Genomic DNA, 18,331 nt, shown 5'->3' with positions numbered 1-18,331 from the left:
ATTTTGAGGATTAGGATTTTGATAATTTTGCATGAAATTGAACATAGCTTGTTGATAATGAAAATGATTAGGATCCATTTGACCTAAACAATTGTAATTTGAAGTAAAAAAAAATGAAAATTTGAATTAAAATGATGAAATTGTGAGAGAGAAAATTGAAATTGAAGAGAAAATATAAGTGTTGGTAAAATTTGTGTTGGTTAATTTTTTTCACAAAACTATATTTATAACTAAAAAATAACTAAAAAAAAAAAGAAAAAAAAAAAGAAACTAGCCGTTGGTAACGGCTACTTTTATTATTAAAATCAAAAAAAAATTTGAAGAACATTTGCTTGTTTATACACTGATGGCCAGGTGGAGCTCCAAAGCAAAGAAAAAGTGGACCCCAAATCATTGCCATGCTGGCAAACTCTCATGAGGAACCACCGCTGGAGGTGGTCTAAGAGTGGAATTTCTAGCCATTAGGCTACCTAAGAAAAGTTCAATTAATTTTTGTTTGAAAACATTTAATGTAAAATTATTTTAGTAAAAACTTTTAAAATTGACAAAATTAAAAGAGTCTTTCTATTTTAACAAAAAAAAAAGTCTCTCTTTGGTATTGGTTTTATTTTATTTTATTTTTCTTTTTACATAAAGGAACATAAGTAGTATTTTTAGCCAAAAACAGTAATTTTGATATTTTTGACGTTTTTAGTTTTAATAGTGTCGAAATATATATACACGCATTTTTAAATATCTCTTTTATTAATAATTTTATCGGCTAAATCAACCGATCAAAAACATATTCAAGAACTAAATTAGTTTGAGGACTTACCCGTAAGAATTTAGCTATTAAGAATAATTATTAAAGGATCGAACTCTAAATTCTCCATTTCACCACACTTATCGATCAAACGAGTTCGAATCCTAGATTCTCGAATTCTCCACGCATATATTGTTTGACTTTTTTTTTTTTTTTTTTTACAAAGTTTGAGTTAGGAAAGCATGGAATTGGGATATTTCTTACACTCATCAACTTAATTGGTGTATTGAAAAAGCAGCATGAAATGAAACGTTGTAAAATGTTGTTAAAAAAGTCACATGTTTAATCATGCTTTTAACCGAAAAGTTATTATGGTTGAAGCGTGTCACTCCTCTTCCTTCTTCCTAACTATTGTTGCGTAGTTTGGTACCTTCAAAACCAAAATCAAAACAACTGTTAAATCAAACAACCAAACACAAACCTTTGTGTACGCTATATCAGACAACACAACCTCGTTAAATCTCTCACATAAAACAAAAACAAAAAACAACATCGTACTATCTCACTCTGTTCCTGATCATCTCAAAACAATGCAAAATAATTCTCCCGACGGCGGCTCCGGTTGCCGGACGGTGGTGGTCGGAGTAAAAATGGATTCTCCAAGCAAAGAGCTTCTCACTTGGGCTTTGGTTAAAGTTGCTCAACCTGGTGATCTTGTTGTTGCTCTGCATGTTCTTGGGACAAATGGTAATTAATTGATCAATTTTCATATTTTTTAATTTTCAAGTTTTGATTTTTTTCTTGTGGGTTTTTTGTGAAGATTGATTGGTGAAATGGGTTTGTGTAGAAATTGTTAATGGAGATGGGAAATCGTCGCTGCTTTCTCTTGTTAAGTCATTTGACTCTGTTCTTAATGTTTATGAAGGATTCTGCAATTTGAAACAGGTTCAATTTTTTATTCCATTGGATTTTTCAATTTGTAATCATGAATAATTGAATATGAAAATTCATTTTCTGTTATCAAATTTCTTAGCAAATTCTGAATGCAGAATAATCAAAGAAATTCAGTTACTTTTTTTTTTTTGGGTAGATTTCAGTTACATTATTTTAAGTTTAAGTTTTTGTATTTTGTAGGTGGATCTTAAGCTAAAAATTTGCCGAGGTTCATCGGTGAAGAAAATTTTGGTACGAGAAGCGAATGCTTATTCTGCAACTCATGTTATTGTTGGAAGTGTTCATAGACACCATAGAATCCGGTCATCGAGCTCTGTAGCTAAGTACTGTGCTAGAAAGTTATCTAAGGACTGTTGTATTCTTGCTGTTAATAATGGGAAAGTTGTGTTTCAGCGCGACAGCTTGGCAGCATCGATTCCTGTTGCTGATGTACAAGGTTTTGGATTTTTCCTTAGTTTTTAATTTTGTGGATCTCATGATTCATGAACTCGGTTTAATTTTCAGTCATTGATTTAAATGATTTTGTTTTTTTGTTTGTTTTTGGTAGGGTTGGATCGTCATCACGGAAATGGTTTGCTTGGTTCAATTCATTGGACACTAAGTAAAAGTACAAAAGTACAAAATGATGATGCTGATGAGGGAACCAGACGAATTTCGGATCACAGTTTAGCTAAGGTTTTGCTTGATTCTACAGAAAATGTTAAACATCATAGTTGTTCAATTTGTGGCGCATTGCAAGACACTTCTTGCCACCAATCTGCAGACGAGCCTTCAGAAGGATCTGAACGCTCTTCTGTTGATGGTGGCAATGAGAATTCTATGGCAATAGTGTCTGTACAGACCATTGATGCCCGACAACCTGAAATGAAACCTGGTTGGCCGCTACTACACCGGAAGATTTTATCAGAAACACAATTACCTGATAAACCATTCATGCGCCACCAGACCTCTGTGGTCCAGTGGGCAATGAAGTTGCCACGCAGAAATCTTTCCTATCGTGTTGATCATATTCAGGATCAATCTGTGGCTTTATATAGTGAAAGTGGTGCTCTTGTTCCAGTAGATTCGGAAATAGGGAAAACTTATTCGTCGCCTGCATGCAATTTAAAAATTATTCCTAAAGAATTAGAGGCACTTCATGAGAAATACTCATCAAAATGCAGATTGTTTGAGTACCAAGAACTTGTATCAGTGACATCAAATTTTTTGCCTGGTTTGTACTTTGTATCATAGTATTAGTTTTGTCTGTGTTCAATTTTAACAAAACTTTTTTATTTTTAACATGGTCACAAATATTGATTTCAGAAAACTTGATCGGTAAAGGAGGAAGTAGTATGGTTTATCGAGGCTGCCTCCGTGATGGCAAGGAACTTGCTGTCAAAATCCTAAAGCCTTCTTATGATGTTTTGAAAGAATTTCTTTTGGAAATAGAAATCATCACTACATTGCATCACAAAAACATTATTACACTCCTTGGTTTCTGCTTTGAGAATGGCAATCTTCTTCTGGTTTATGATTTCTTATCAAGAGGAAGCCTCGAAGAGAACATTCACGGTAGACAAATATAACCTTGCAAAGCCCCCTTTAGTTTTTCTGTGTGTTCGAAATTCAAATAACTTCATACTTGTTTCCATTCCATGCTGAATTAGGGACTAAGAAAAACCCCGGCAAGTTTGGTTGGGCGCAGAGATATAAGGTTGCAACAGGTGTTGCTGAGGCTTTGGATTATCTGCATTGTAAAAATGATCAGCCTGTTATCCATCGAGATGTAAAATCATCAAATGTATTACTATCTGAAGATTTTGAACCTCAGGTATTTTATCTTTCGATTGATCGACTTTTAATATCTTGAATTATTTGTATTAAATTAACCGGCCATTATGTTGGTCTGCTTTGATTTTATTCAGCTTTCTGATTTTGGATTGGCTACGTGGGCGTCAACCACATCATCGTATATAACGTGCACGGATGTTGCTGGAACCTTTGGGTGAGTACTTTCAAATCCAGCATAACCTTACCATCCATCCATTCTTATCCATACATGCTGCAGAAAACGGTTTTAGAACGATCCTGAATTATGTATTGCACTCATTTATGCAGTTATATGGCTCCTGAATACTTCATGTACGGCAAAGTAAGTGATAAGATCGATGTCTATGCGTTCGGTGTCGTGCTGCTTGAGCTGCTTTCAGGGAGAAAGCCGATAAGTGCTGATTTTCCAAAAGGTCAACAGAATCTTGTTATGTGGGTATGTATCAGTGATTATATACTTCTTATTTCCTAATCATCATGTATTATGGAAAAATAATAGTAAAACACTTTTGCAGGCAAGTCCGCTTCTAAATAGCGGAAAGGTATCAGAATTGTTAGATCCTACTTTAGGTGATAACTATGATCATGAGGAGATGGAAAGGATGGTCTTAGCAGCAACACTTTGCATCAAACATGCTCCAAAAGCTAGGCCTCAAATGAGCATTGTAAGTGCTCCACTGACCACTATCATCTTTATTCTTTATAGCAAATTGATCCCATGTCATATACAATGGACAGGAAAAATTCCTTTTGTTTAGCTTATCCTAAATCATGTGCTACTTTGAATTCTATAGCATACTTATTGACTTTATTTTCTCGTTCGAGCAATGGATCCCCGTAGAAGTGATCTCGGCCCTTGAAAATATTCTAAGGTCCAGATCTCGAAATTTTGTTTTAACTATCAACCATTTGATTTTTTTTCAATGTCCTTGATTTGTTTAACCGAGTGAATTTGGGATTCCCTGACTGTGGGGAATATGGTCCTTCGAGCACCACCACAAATATTCTCATTCTCTCCATTAGTCCTTTGTTTGCTTTAAATCTCATGTATTCTATTGGACCATAGGTATCAAAGCTACTTCAAGGCGATATTGACGCGATCAAGTGGGCAAAAGTGGAAGTCAATACTTTGGAAGCGCACGAAATGCTCGATGACGAAGCATGTCCACCAAGTAATCTACAGTCACATCTTAATCTTGCACTGCTTGATGTGGAAGATGACTCACTCTCCATGTATAGTGTTGAACAAAGTGTATCACTAGAAGACTACTTGAGAGGCAGGTGGAGCCGATCATCGAGTTTTGACTGAGCAAATTACAAGCATATACTGCTACAAAAAGTTCTATTCTTCTATACTTTTTTTATTTCAACAATTTGTAGATAAAAGTTTTTCTTTGCATCTTCCATAAGCTTTGGCATCTTTATGATTTTTATTAAAGGGTGGTTTAGGATGAGAGGTTGTTTGTGTGTGCCCTCCTCCTTACCTTAATAATGAGGAAACTAAGCCTCATTAATTTGTTGGGCTATTTCCCCTTTTTCATTCTAATTCAAATGGTGACTATTTTTGTCCCATTGAGTTTTGTAAAAAAGGATGAAAAAGTTGTATTTTAGACCATTAGAACCATTTTTCTCTTAATCCTAATAATACTACAACAATTGAATCGTTTGGATTCTTTCATCTCACTCTGATGGATCGATGAGTTTAACAGAATCAGTGTGTCACCATGATTTTAGCAAAAAATATACTTTCAAACTTCAATAAAATTAAGGCGCTACCGTAATTTCACCAAATTAACTATAAATTCACACAGTATATATTTTAGTTATTTGATAGTAAAAGATATGTATTTTAAAAATCATAAAATAAAGCATTTGCAAGGGTAAAGTTGGAAATTGCTCTTTTCTTTATTTCTTTTGTGACCACAAACATTTGCCTCAAGTTATTATGTAACAAATCTTATCCATAGCAGAAGGAGTGAAGCTAAGTAATATGCAAACTAATAAGGCCTTCTTGTAAGTACTTGTTGGCCATTAAAGCCAAAAAAACACCAAAAAATTTAACCATGGCCACAAGTTGTTCCTACATGGTTTCTACCAAATTATCCATAGCAGGTTGGACAGGAGGAAGAAGAAAAGAACTAAGAAAGAGAACACCATTTTTGATATCAGCTCAACAACAATCTGATGTTAAAGAATCAGATAATGTGAAGGTAGAAGACGAGAATGAAAGACCACAAAATCAACAAATGAATCCAAAAGGAACAAAACCAAGACCAGTTGAACCTCAGGTGATTGTAAAAAACAAAGGCATGAGTAGGGAATATGGAGGACAGTGGTTGAGCTGTGCTACAAGACATGTTAGGATCTATGCAGCTTATATTGATCCAGAAACAAGTACTTTTGATCAATCACAAATGGATAAACTCACTCTTATTCTTGATCCTACTAATGAGTTTGTGTGGAATCCAGATACTTGTAACTTGGTTTATTCTTATTTTCAGGAGCTTGTGGATCATTACGAGGTAGTTTATTACTTAACTACAATCAAATATATTTACCCACTTCGGTCCTTTTTATACGAAACAACTCACTCTTTAGGTTCATTGCATATTGATTTATCTGGTGTATATTATAGACCAGATACATTAGTTATTCGGTGAATCTAAAAACTCAACTGTTTCTTATAAGAAAGATTAGAGGAAGTTGTTTTTTGTGTCTTAGAATAGTATCACAAATAGTTAATTTACATATCCTATAGTTCAAGACTAACTAGCATGTAGGCCTTTTGCTTAGCAAAATATGTTAGATAATAGTATATGCTTGAATTTAATAAAACTAAATGATTGAACTCAAGTAATTAATAAACTCGAGTTAAGGATGAATTGTTCGGGATAATTTAAGTTTAAATTCTAACGGGAACATTTCTTATTCAGACTTTACTTATTTTTTTAGCTTAATTTGAAGACATCTTTCCCCTACAAACCAGATGGCTATGACAAAAAAACAGTCTATACTAAAAGCTTTTTTTTCTCTATGGTGACATTATATTAACCTTTTTGAGGATACAAAACAGGGTGCTCCATTGAATGAATACACACTTCGGTTGATTGGTTCAGACATAGAGCATTATATAAGAAAGTTGTTATATGATGGAGTAATCAAGTATAATATGAATGCAAGAGTTCTGAATTTCAGCATGGGAAAGCCACGGATCATGTTCAATAACAATGATATCCAACCTGAAGATGCTGCTACTTCCACTTGAGAAATCATCTGTGTAACATACAATACCATGAAAAGTGAGCATATATATCATTGATGTTTTTGTGTATGGTCAGATATATTACTACAATTACTAGTTCTTTGATTTGTAAATTATAAAAGTAGAAATAAAAATATCTCGTCCAAGTCAGATATTTTTTTATTATCATGTTTACTTGTCTCCTAGTGAACTCAACCTAAGAGTTTTAATGATGTATATATAGCAGAAGAATTCTCCTACACTCAATAATCAAAGAACCACATCAGTAACACCGCGGCCGCAATTGCATATGCGGACCACAAAATTTTGTTTTTGTTGAGTTAAACGATATAACATTTCATTAATTAAAATGTGCTCAATACAATAAGATATTTCAACCAAAATTTGGGGACTAGCTACATTCTGTATGTAGCTGCCTTAACTAAACGAGTAACATCATTTGTTTTTCTCTATAAACTCCACACTAGAGTTGTTATAATGGGAAAAAAATAGTCTTCTACAATCTGAAACTGTTTCTCCCAATTCAGTATCTTCACCCTCGTCTGTAATTTGTTGCAGCAGCAGAAAGATTAAATCAGTTGCATTGTTATTATTATGCATCGCTGCAGTAATCAGAGGATAAAAACTGTACATACTCCGCACATTTTTATTACATAAAGGACATATATCAATTCAGTTAACTTCTCTACTTTGGAGATTAACACGAGTTGGAATACATCGGCGACAAGGACACCACAAGAGATTCTTAATTCGTGGCGGAGCTTTAATTCTTCAAAGTAAATTTCAATCACCATTCATGTTTTTTTGTTTTTGTTGATAGTATAAGACCATCTCCAGTGGTGTAGTATTTACTAAGTACTACCATCGAAGCACGTACTATTATTAAAAAATTATAAATGAGTGACGTGTACACGCAGAACCTACTTAGGTAATTTCTCCATTGTAGATGCTCTAATCACCATTCATTTTTAAATGTGAAGTATGCGACAATTCTTGAACACAAAAGCTCTGTTTGGTAAAAATAAGTCATAAGCTAGCTGATAGCTGATAAGCTAGCTTATAGCTGAAAAGCTAGCTTATAGCTGATAGCTGGTAGCTTATAGCTGAAAAGTTAGTAGAATAAAATTTAAGTGTTTGGCAAATTTAGCTGTTGTAAGTACAAAATGACATAAAAATATATGGTTAGTGGGTAGTTTTTTTTTTGTAAGTGTTAGTGAGTAGTTATTATAATTTTTAAAAAATAAATAAATAAAATTAATGAGGGTAAATATGGAATAAAATGAAAAAGCTATAAGCTATAAGCTCATACGCTACTTGAAATAGCATCTCAAAAAATGTTATAAGCTAGTTAGAGAAGCTCATTATCAAACACTTCACATTTTTTTCAAACAAGCTTATAAGCTAGTTCAATAAGCTATAAGTTAGCTTATTGGACTTACCAAACAGTGCCAAAATGATTTACATGATGGAATATGTCAAGTTGGCTAACCGTTGACTGAGAGTCATTTAACAGAAGGACTTAATTGGAAAAACAATAGTTTAAGGACCTAATCATAAAAAAAATAGTTGAAAGATTATTTAAAATCTAATTTCCTTGGGGATTTAGGGTTTTCATTTGCCGAGTCTTCAAATAAATCAATCCGCCAAAATGGATTCCGAAGGTATAATAATCCTCAATTCTCGTTACCTTACTACTCAATATTTGATTCTTTTAACATATATTAATCAAAATTATAACACAATATCGTTGATATTGTTTTAGGTCAAAAGGGTACGGTTAATCCGTCAGCAATGTTGGCTTCTTTGCTTAGTAGAAGAGCCAAACTTCATGACGAGCTTCGCAATATTGAAAAGCAGGTAACTTTTTCTATAATTGCATCTGGGTTTTGCAATTATTTTAGATTATTTTTCTATAATTGCAGTGATATGCATGTCCAGTAGTAGCTAACATTTTGTCCTTGACACAGGTTTATGATATGGAGACAAGTTATTTACAGGATCCGGGACAGTGTGGCAATGTACTAAAGGGATTTGAAACTTTCCTATCTTCAACAAAGAACACTGCATTGTATGATTCTCATTAGCTTATTTTCTTTTCTCACCGAAACACTTCCTAGCTTATTATACTGATTGCTAAAATGCTACAAACAATGATACTATGCTTGGGCTTGTCTAGATGCAATGGTAATTGAGTCCTACTAAGATATTAAATGGGCATAGGTAGATAACATGCTGTTTTGTCATTCATGTTCTTCATGGTTTATATGACATTGGTGAATCTATTTTTTTTTTTCTTGGCAGCTTGAAGCGGTCCAGAAAGTTTCAGCCCGAAGATAGGCTCTTTTCGTTATCCTCAGTGACCTCACCAGCGGTGTGTTTATGATATTCATCAATAGGCTTCCTCCTAAACTCAGTTATTATATCTAATGATTGTTGTGTGGTTGATCTTTGATACAAGAAGTACTTGAAACCCTGGTCATTTAGTATTCAAGAAGTTTTATATTCACATTTCCCGTCAAAAAGTTAAATGTTTTACATGAGAGCCAGGTCCTGTCATTTATTTATACTTGACCAATAATAACAGCTTATAGGATTCATCCATGTTTTATGTTGGTAAAACAAATATCAACACCTCTCCCATCCCATGAAATGGTTCCTCCATTTAAGCCTTTTGTTGTCAGTTCTGTTTAATCATGGTCTATATATCAAGTGTGTCGGCATCTCAGCAAAGTTATTTCTGAATTCTGAGATGATCTTCATTTTTTTATTGTAGGCAGAAGAGCTTGCAGCCGGACGAGATGGTGAGATCCTATAAGCAACATTTCAGGCTTGCATTTTTTTTTTTTTGTCTATTAATTATATAAAATGTTTCTGTTACCTCAGATGGGAGATCAGATTTCGGTCCTGGTCGATCAAAAGGTGGAACAATTTATGCAAATGGACAGTAAGCACTCAACTGTTTCTCTTCTTTAATGTTTTTGAATTAAATAATTGATTTGTTTATTGAAATATGTTCCACAAATATGTAAAGACTGTATTCTGCATAAGCTAAAAAATCATCATGTTACCGTAGGGGTAAACCAAAGAAAGGAAGAGGTGTGCCAAGAGATGCAAAGAGAGCAAGGGCTTCAAGTGAACAAGATTTTGATTATGAAGATGATCCTGATCTATCATGACATTGTGATTGACATGCTGATGCAACTTTCTGTTAAACCTTGTGGAATGTAAGAGCATGGAAAAACCTGCATTGAATAGGCCACTGGTTCTCAGCATTTTCTCATTCTATTCTATGTATATGTGTATATATTGGTCTAGTTCTAGTAGTTGTGTTGTACTTCTTAAGTGAACTTTTTGCTTAATTCAAAATTTTGTTGGCAAACAAAATGATTATCAGACTTTGGTTTTGGCCAGTTTGTTTTAGTTTTTAAAAAATACAGTAATGATTTTTATAATGTACTTTTTTTTTAGGTTTTTTAACAAAGAATCTTTTTATAAGAACATCAAATGAGAATTTGGTTTAAATAATTTCTCTTAAAATATTGTTTTGAAGTATTTCATCATTTTGATATAAAAAAAAATTATGATAAAATTTTAAAAAATCTCTAAAATAAGAAGCTTTTTTAAATAGTTTTTCATAAAATCATATTTGAGAGATATTTTTAAAAAACATGTGATTTTATTAAGTTAAAACATGTCTTGACATAAATATTTTAGTTACTGAATGTTAAAACCACTTTTATGTTCACAAGTTATATCTCAACCGGCAGAATTGTCAAAATTGCTAGTGTCTAAATCTAGAATATTAAACTATTTTTTGCATCCTCTTTATTATCAACATATTACAAGCTTAAGCGTGTAAAATATTACATTTCCTTCGTCTACCAAAAATGAATAAAAGCAACAAAGTGAAAAGTATAAGAGATTAAGAAAGAAAAGAGTTCCTCGAAAGCAAAGAAAAAAAAAATTAATTTGTATCTTAGTGGTGATTGTTTGGTCCGCCTGTATACATTTCATGACTATTTTTTTACAATTGTTAACTCGAGACTCGACCTGCACCCGGCCGAATGCTTTCATATATTTGCGGTTATGTCAGTTTCGAGTTTGATTGTGGGCCCATGCTCGACCATACTTAATAAAAGAATTTCTTGTAGTTAATATAATAAAAAAATATTCTTTTTAAATTCATTGAATAACTAATGTATTTAAGATAAAAAAAATAACCAAATTCTTCGATGATTTCATAAATTCAAAAATATGTTTTTCTTATATTAAATTGGTGCACATTTTTTCTTGAGTAATCGGTCAATTTAGTCCCTAAACTATCACTCTCTCACCAACTTAGTCCCTAAACTATTAAAAACAACTAAAAGGTCCCTAATATATTTTTCATCCGTCAATTTAGTCCCTAAACTATCACTCTCTCACCAACTTAGTCCCCAAACTATTAAAAACAACTAAAAGGTCCCTAAACTATATTTACATCCTTCAATTTAGTCCCTCATAAACATCATTTTATGATTCCTAACAAACGTGTTATAATATCTCCAAGGCACTTCTTAACACACTGGCATGGATGAAAAAAGCTAGCTCCTACTAGTATTACCAATAACACAACCAGCCTGCAAAGATAATTCACCTTACAAATACTTGGAATTTAATAAGACTTTGTTAGCATACTACATATAATGGCACTTTTGTACCCTTTATGTCATCATTATACACACTAACACACTCCAAAACATTCCTTACGATAACAGAAGAAAAGGAATAGAAGGATAAAAAAACTCTCAGACCCGTAAAAAACAAGAGATCACAGCATAAACTTCAAACAGATAAAACAAAATCACAAACCCTTACAAATTTACAAAAGTGAGAACAAAAACAGACCTGGTTTTAGCGTAGTCTCTAACAAGAAAAGTAAATGCTTGAGCTTGAGAAGCTTCCGGTCGAGTGGGACCATAAAACTCACTAGGATAAGCAGTATTATTAAACCAGACAAAACAACAAGCTATAAAACTATCATTTTTTTTTTGTAATCTTTCAGTCAAAAAGTTGAATAAAAAAAATGTTCTGTGTTAAAAAAAAAAACAGACAATTGCCACTTTTTTCATACTAAAGATCTCTTTCGTTCTAAATGATTATTCTAAAAGAATGAATTGAGTTCGGCGACTAGAGGTTGTTTTCGTCGAAGCACGTGGAAGAAGAAAGGGTGATAATATTTTAGGGTTTTATAGACAAGTTAACCGATGACTAAATTGACGGATGGAAAATAGATTAGGGACCTTTTAGTTGTTGTTAATAGTTTAAGGATTAAGTTGGTGAGAGAGTGATAGTTTAGGGACTAAATTGACGGATGAAAAATAGATTAGGGACCTTTTAGTTGTTTTTAATAGTTTAGGGACTAAGTTGGTGAGAGATTGATAGTTTAGGGACTAAATTGACGGATGAAAAATAAATTAGGGACCTTTTAGTTATTTTTAATAGTTTAGGAACTAAGTTGGTGAGAGAGTGATAGTTTAGGGACTAAATTGACTAATTAGTCTTTTTTTCTTATATAGAATCTATTACAATATAAGAAAACTAATGACAATGGTAAAATCAGTTTTGCCCTTGCTTAATAAAATGCCACCTGTCCTTTTGAAGAGTATTTTGAGTCCAAAAATTAAGTAATGGAACCAGATCTCTGCCTAACCAAGCCATATTGCTGGCTAACTAAGCCAAATAGCTATTTTGAGAGACAAAATACCACTTTATTGCAAGCCATGGTTCCACTTAAACTATACCAATTGGATTTCAATTGGTGGCTTTATGTCACATCACAGTTGGACAAAACTTTCTTTTCATCAAAGTGGAGGCAAACTTTCAAATTCAAAATTCAAATCAAAAAGTTGATATATCATTTATCTCTCCTCATTCTTTCTTCTACCTTTAACTCTTCACTCTCTTGCTTTTTCTTATTCATATTTTGTGGTATTCTCCATTCTACTAATATCCTTTTTTTTTTTGTGTTTTGTAGAAAAAATAAAAGGCATTCATCTCTATCTAACAACAACAAGAATATACTCATCTCAATCCAACAACAACGCGAGTAAGTTCATCTCTATCTAATGACAACAACAACATGGGTATGTAGATGAAACTCAATTTTCTTCATTCTTTTTTCTATCATATCATGTTTATGATTTTTTTTTTTCTTGAACTTCATCACAGCCGAATAAATATCTGAAGATCAAACACATGTATGAAGGTATGAAAATCAAACTCATTTTTGTTATCTTCCAATTCTTTTTTGAACTTCATTCTTTTATTCTATGTTAAAATCTTTTTTCTATGTTCTCTGAACTCATAAAAATATTCTCTATTTTTATTAATAAAAAAAATGTGATGTTACACAAAATAAAACAAAGAACAATTTGATTTTAAACACTCTTTAGGTAGACTAAAAAATATGTCTCATTCATTAAAAAAAACATAAAATCCAAAATATAATTGTATGTAAATAAAAAAACAGATTTAAACATAAACTAAAATATACCGAGTAATACCATTCAAAACATTAAAAATCACCGCATCATCATTTTTGTAATTTTATTAGATTAGATCGATAACAAAAAAATAGAAAAGGATACGGAGAGAGGAACATTGGCTACAATGATGCAGTATAGTTTAATTTTTCATTTTGTAACTATTTAATATCATATATTTGATGTGATTTGTCAGGTATAGTAGTATAATACTACACAGTAGACAGTTGGAGTACAAAATATGAGGAAGAACAAATAAGAGGAAGAATAGAACATCGTTAAAAGAACAATAGCAAAGGTAAAAGTTTAGAAAAAATAAAACATCCAGTTATATGCTTATGCTATATTCTTCAATGAATTTTCATTTACATTGTTTAAATTTTCTTTCTCTTCTTTAGTCAGGAAAAATAAAACAGATGAAAGATACACAATAATCAATAATGGATTAAAGTTTTGGGAGACTGTGAGTACTATTCTGTTTTGTGGGTCTCAAGAGAGTTGTACACATCTATAATATGTAATAAGCCAGACATATTTCCCTTTCTCTCTCCTCTCCTCATTCAACCTCATTCCTCAACATTTATTTGGCATTTAATCACTTGCTTAATTTTTTCTCTTTCTGATATCATGTCAATTGATTACCCATTAATCACACATTATTCTTTTTCAAAATTTCTCATGAAAAAAGAAAAGGAAAAAAGAAAGCATCAAATTAGATAAACAATGGAAACTTTCAAACTCATGCGCTACCTCTCTGGCTCCCTACCCTAGGGTTCATTCCACCCTCATCAGAACTCACAAATTCAATCGATCTCACATTGGTATTTCTCATTCCCCAAATTCATTTCCTTCTAAATCTCTTAGGGTTCACTCTGCCGACTTGAAATTTTAGGGTTTTTTTTACAGCCTATTTTGGCACTACCATATATATCATTATGTTTCACTAGCTTATTTGTACTACAAATATATTTTTAGCATATTTTCTATTAATTTCTATTAATACGATTATTAAACCAATTAAAGCAAATACATTTTTAGCATATTTTTATTGCAAATACATTTTTCATTTCTATATTCATAATATCAATTAATTGATCGATATTAATTAATTGATTCACTCATCAATAAAATAGAATGAATTAAAATCATATAAGGCAACAATTCAAAGAATTCTAATTCTAATAAATGTTTACTAGCTCATTTTTTCCAGCAAATAAAAAAAAATGAAATTGAAATATATTTATTTGGGCGTAAATTAGCCACACGTTTTGTTTAATAAAAATGGAAATATCAATCTCTATAATTATAGTAAATTCGAATTCAAAGAATAAAATAAAATCCTCTAAATAATTTTGTATTAATCTATGACATAAAATAAAAAACTAATTAAAAGAAGTATTTATCTAAATGATTTTTTTATATTGTAAGGAAAAAGTTTTTAATTTTTATATTGTAAATAAAAGCTTTTTAATAATTTTATTTTTTAAAAAACTATAGCTACATTAAATCGAAATATTTTTTTTAAATGAAATATTTTTTATAAATAATTATAGCAACACTAATTTCTTTTTCTGAATACATTAAAAAAAATTGACCGTAGTAGTATATATTTATTGACCGTAGTATATTTAAAATAGTTGGAAAATATGGTAATGCAATATATTTTCAGAAATGTTAAATATAGAATGAACCTCATAAATTAAGGCAATTTCAAAAATTAAGGGATTAGTAAAAGCTTGAGGTGGTAAACGATTTCTCTATCATAAATTCATACTACTCACCTATTTTCTATATATATATATATATATGGTAGTTGGGATGCATATGAAAATTGCAAAGATCTCACTTATCTCACTTATGATTGATTGATTTTTATTTTTATTTTTATTTTGTATAGCACTTTTGGTTTATGTGTGAGACATGTACTTTGATATCTTTGGTCATATGGTAAGAATTTTAATTTGGTCTGTGAATATCCTTTTTGTGTAGCTATTGTGTTTCTGATTGTTGTGGTTGAAATGTGTAAGATCATACATCTTAATCTTTAAAGTTGGAAACTTTTCTTTTTAAATATAATTTCAATGTAATATTTTTATATATTGCACATGTATGTTATATTTTCACCATTTTCTTTGTATTTTTTCTTTTGCAGAAGGACTAAGATGTGTTCTTAGATTTTTTATTGGTAAGTAATTTCATCAAATATTATTTGCAACTTTATTTTAAAAAGAATATTAGAAATAATTATTTTTCCATAATCTGCAGATATGATGGAGATATCGTTATTAAAAAATTGTCCGACGTAATTTAAAATCAATCGTAATCTCATATGTGATGTATCAAATAATATTCCTTCCATCTAACATGAAATGATGTTTTGACCTATTCGTTTATGTACGCAGATTAATACATTGTTTGAGTAAAATTATTTCTTCTTTCACACACTAAAAGTTTGTCATATTTCATTATATCTTTCTTTTGTCACAAACTATGTGCAATTTTTTTTTCTTTCCAAATATAATGACTTTGATCATTAAGGTAATAATTTTAATTTTTAAATCTATTTTATATGTAGATCTGTCTGGTAGAATGATGACGGACTCATCTAAGGCACGAGTTTAAGACATTGAAGAATAATTCTTTACATTTTTTAGTTTTGTTTATCTTTTCAATTTGCTACTTTTATGTTTTGGAGATTTATGTTCAGTTGTTGCAATGTAATGTAATTTGATTTATGATGTAGACATATATAACTTCTTTTTTTAATTTCAATGTTTGTGTCGAATGCATTATTTATGATAATTTTTTATTACATAAGGTGGTTTTATTAATCAAGGCATAAGATATGCTAAAATCGGAACACTCGCACTGTCCAATAAAGTCATATAATAGAAAAGTAGAAAAAAGGATCCCATCACAGTACATCGTGTTCCTGGAGTTAAACAACAACAACCCCAAGTCTCTTAAAAACTCAAAATTAGAAAATTTATGTCACGCAATTAAATTAGTGTAGACTATTAATATGTACGATTAAATAATAAAAAATTATGTCCGCAATTAGTGACTAATTTTTTGGGTCATGTTAATTCTTAGAGTACATGTTAAAGAATCCAAATATTAAAATATTCTCTTCATTTTTGTGCATTTTTTTTATATAATAAATTTTTCTGCATTTTATTTATGAAAATTTAAACTTGAATTAACCGCATGAATTTTAATAAAATATTTTTTTATTTAAATTATTAAATGTGTTACATTAATTTTAAGGGAACAAGTTAGCATTTTCCTATTTTTTTCATAGTTATTTAACTTTAAATATTATGAAATTAATTTAACTTTTTCTGTTTGCTCGGGGGCTTTATTTTAAGACATTTATACGAGATTTTATATTTTTACTCATATATTCATACATTGATCTATTTTTTGTATTTTTTATCAGGTCTGTGTTCATTTTTTTTTTGTTATTTATATATGACTTTTTTTTTGTTGATTTATATGAAGATTATATATTTATATTCATATATTAAGACGGGAATCTATTTTTATTTTATAATTTACGTGAGACTTTTGTATTTATAATTTACACGGGCATATATTTTTGCACATGTATTACTTTGAGGCTATACTTACCTGATAGTCGAACTGTGAATTATTAGCGAATTCTTCCATGAGAACAAGAGTGTTAATACTACTTAATACCAAAAAAAATATATTACAATAAATACGTTATTTTTATTCATATATTAACACAAAGACATATTTTTTTTTTCAATAATTTATACGATGTTCTATATTTATTTTATTTGGAGGATATTGATGTGGAAATTAAATTAACTAATATAAGATATATTCAAATAATTTTTTTAGGGTATTTTTGTTTCATATTTATTTTACTATGGGTATTATGAGATTATTTTAACTTTTTTTGTTTGTTTGGGGGGCTTTTTTTAAAAAAGTTTACACATGAGTCTATATTTTTACGTATATATTAAGAGACATGATTTATTTTTTTGTAATTTATACGGGGCCTACTTTTTTTTTTTGTGATTCACGCGGGAAATATATTAAAATTGTACGTTTAATTTTCCGTAAAATAAAAAATCAGAGGTACAATTTTAATTGAATTGTGTATGATTTTAAAACTATTTTAATTGACTATATTTATATATTAATACGGGATCTTATTTTATTTTATTTTTGACAAATACGGGATCCTACTTTTTTTATGTTATAGTTTTTCATTTTTCATCCTTTTTATTTTAGAATGATGAAAATTTTAATATTAAAATGTTAATTTTTTAGTCTCATTTTACCCGTGCTTGGCACGGGTCCGGATACTAGTTTTAATATGATATAAAAGTAGTAATCAAGATCAAGTACAGCTTGCAAGCTGTACAACTGTATGAAGATCAAGATCATTTATACAATTTAATATGATAAAAGAGTAGTAATCAAGTACAAAAGTACAACTTGCACATTAAAAAAAGTAGTGAAATGAAATATAAAGAACAATGTTTTAATAAATATGATAATACTTATTTTAATAAATATGAAACAAAGAACTGTTTGAAAAAAAAAATAGATCAAATAAAAAATATAAAAATGTGGTGTTTTACAAAACAAAGAACATGTTGATTTTTTTTTTCACTTTTATTGGTTTTTAGAAAGTACAAATATGTGTTATTCACGAAAAAACATAAAATCCAAATATAATCTTTTCTAAACCAAACAAAAAACTAAAAAAAATACATACACTTTTTTTTTTCTTCACTTTTATTGGTTTTTAGAAAGTACAAATATGTGTTATTCACGAAAAAACATAAAATCCAAATATAATCTTTACTAAATCAAACAAAAAAAACAGATCTAAAAAAAATACATACACATTTTTCAGCCTATGCAAAAAATTGATATCCAAACCCTGATTTTTCTGTTGTTGTCATTGTTGTTGCATGTATTAAAGAAGTGAAGAGGAAGACAACAAAGACGATGTGTTTTCCGGCCAAAGATTGTATTTCTCGGAGTGGTGGTCACCGA

At 30.3% G+C, this 18,331-nt stretch overlaps 3 protein-coding genes across 3 annotated transcripts; all 3 read left to right on the top strand.

The window, feature by feature from the left end:
• Positions 1–997: 997 nt before the first annotated feature.
• On the top strand, positions 998–5,638 carry LOC123909391 (probable receptor-like serine/threonine-protein kinase At5g57670). Its single transcript, XM_045960224.1, has 10 exons — positions 998–1,489; positions 1,590–1,687; positions 1,877–2,132; positions 2,244–2,909; positions 3,002–3,250; positions 3,346–3,509; positions 3,604–3,683; positions 3,797–3,944; positions 4,024–4,173; positions 4,575–5,638. Exons 1-10 carry the CDS (start codon positions 1,333–1,335, stop codon positions 4,815–4,817), a joined length of 2,211 nt encoding a protein of 736 aa, XP_045816180.1. The 5' UTR covers positions 998–1,332; the 3' UTR covers positions 4,818–5,638.
• LOC123909392 (NAD(P)H-quinone oxidoreductase subunit M, chloroplastic) lies at positions 5,552–6,935 on the top strand. Its single transcript, XM_045960225.1, has 2 exons — positions 5,552–6,030; positions 6,582–6,935. Exons 1-2 carry the CDS (start codon positions 5,572–5,574, stop codon positions 6,771–6,773), a joined length of 651 nt encoding a protein of 216 aa, XP_045816181.1. The 5' UTR covers positions 5,552–5,571; the 3' UTR covers positions 6,774–6,935.
• Positions 6,936–8,324: 1,389 nt separating this feature from the next.
• Positions 8,325–10,180, top strand: LOC123909389 (chromatin modification-related protein MEAF6-like). The gene is made up of 7 exons (XM_045960223.1): positions 8,325–8,431; positions 8,533–8,627; positions 8,738–8,838; positions 9,072–9,141; positions 9,544–9,571; positions 9,654–9,714; positions 9,844–10,180. The coding sequence occupies exons 1-7, from the start codon at positions 8,419–8,421 to the stop codon at positions 9,944–9,946; spliced, it is 471 nt and encodes a 156-aa protein (XP_045816179.1). The 5' UTR covers positions 8,325–8,418; the 3' UTR covers positions 9,947–10,180.
• Positions 10,181–18,331: the final 8,151 nt, after the last annotated feature.

Source organism: Trifolium pratense, linkage group LG2 (genome assembly GCF_020283565.1).
Source record: "Trifolium pratense cultivar HEN17-A07 linkage group LG2, ARS_RC_1.1, whole genome shotgun sequence".
Lineage (NCBI taxonomy): Eukaryota > Viridiplantae > Streptophyta > Magnoliopsida > Fabales > Fabaceae > Trifolium > Trifolium pratense.
Note: the sequence above shows the minus strand (reverse complement) of the source record. Positions and strands in the feature narration are given on the sequence as shown.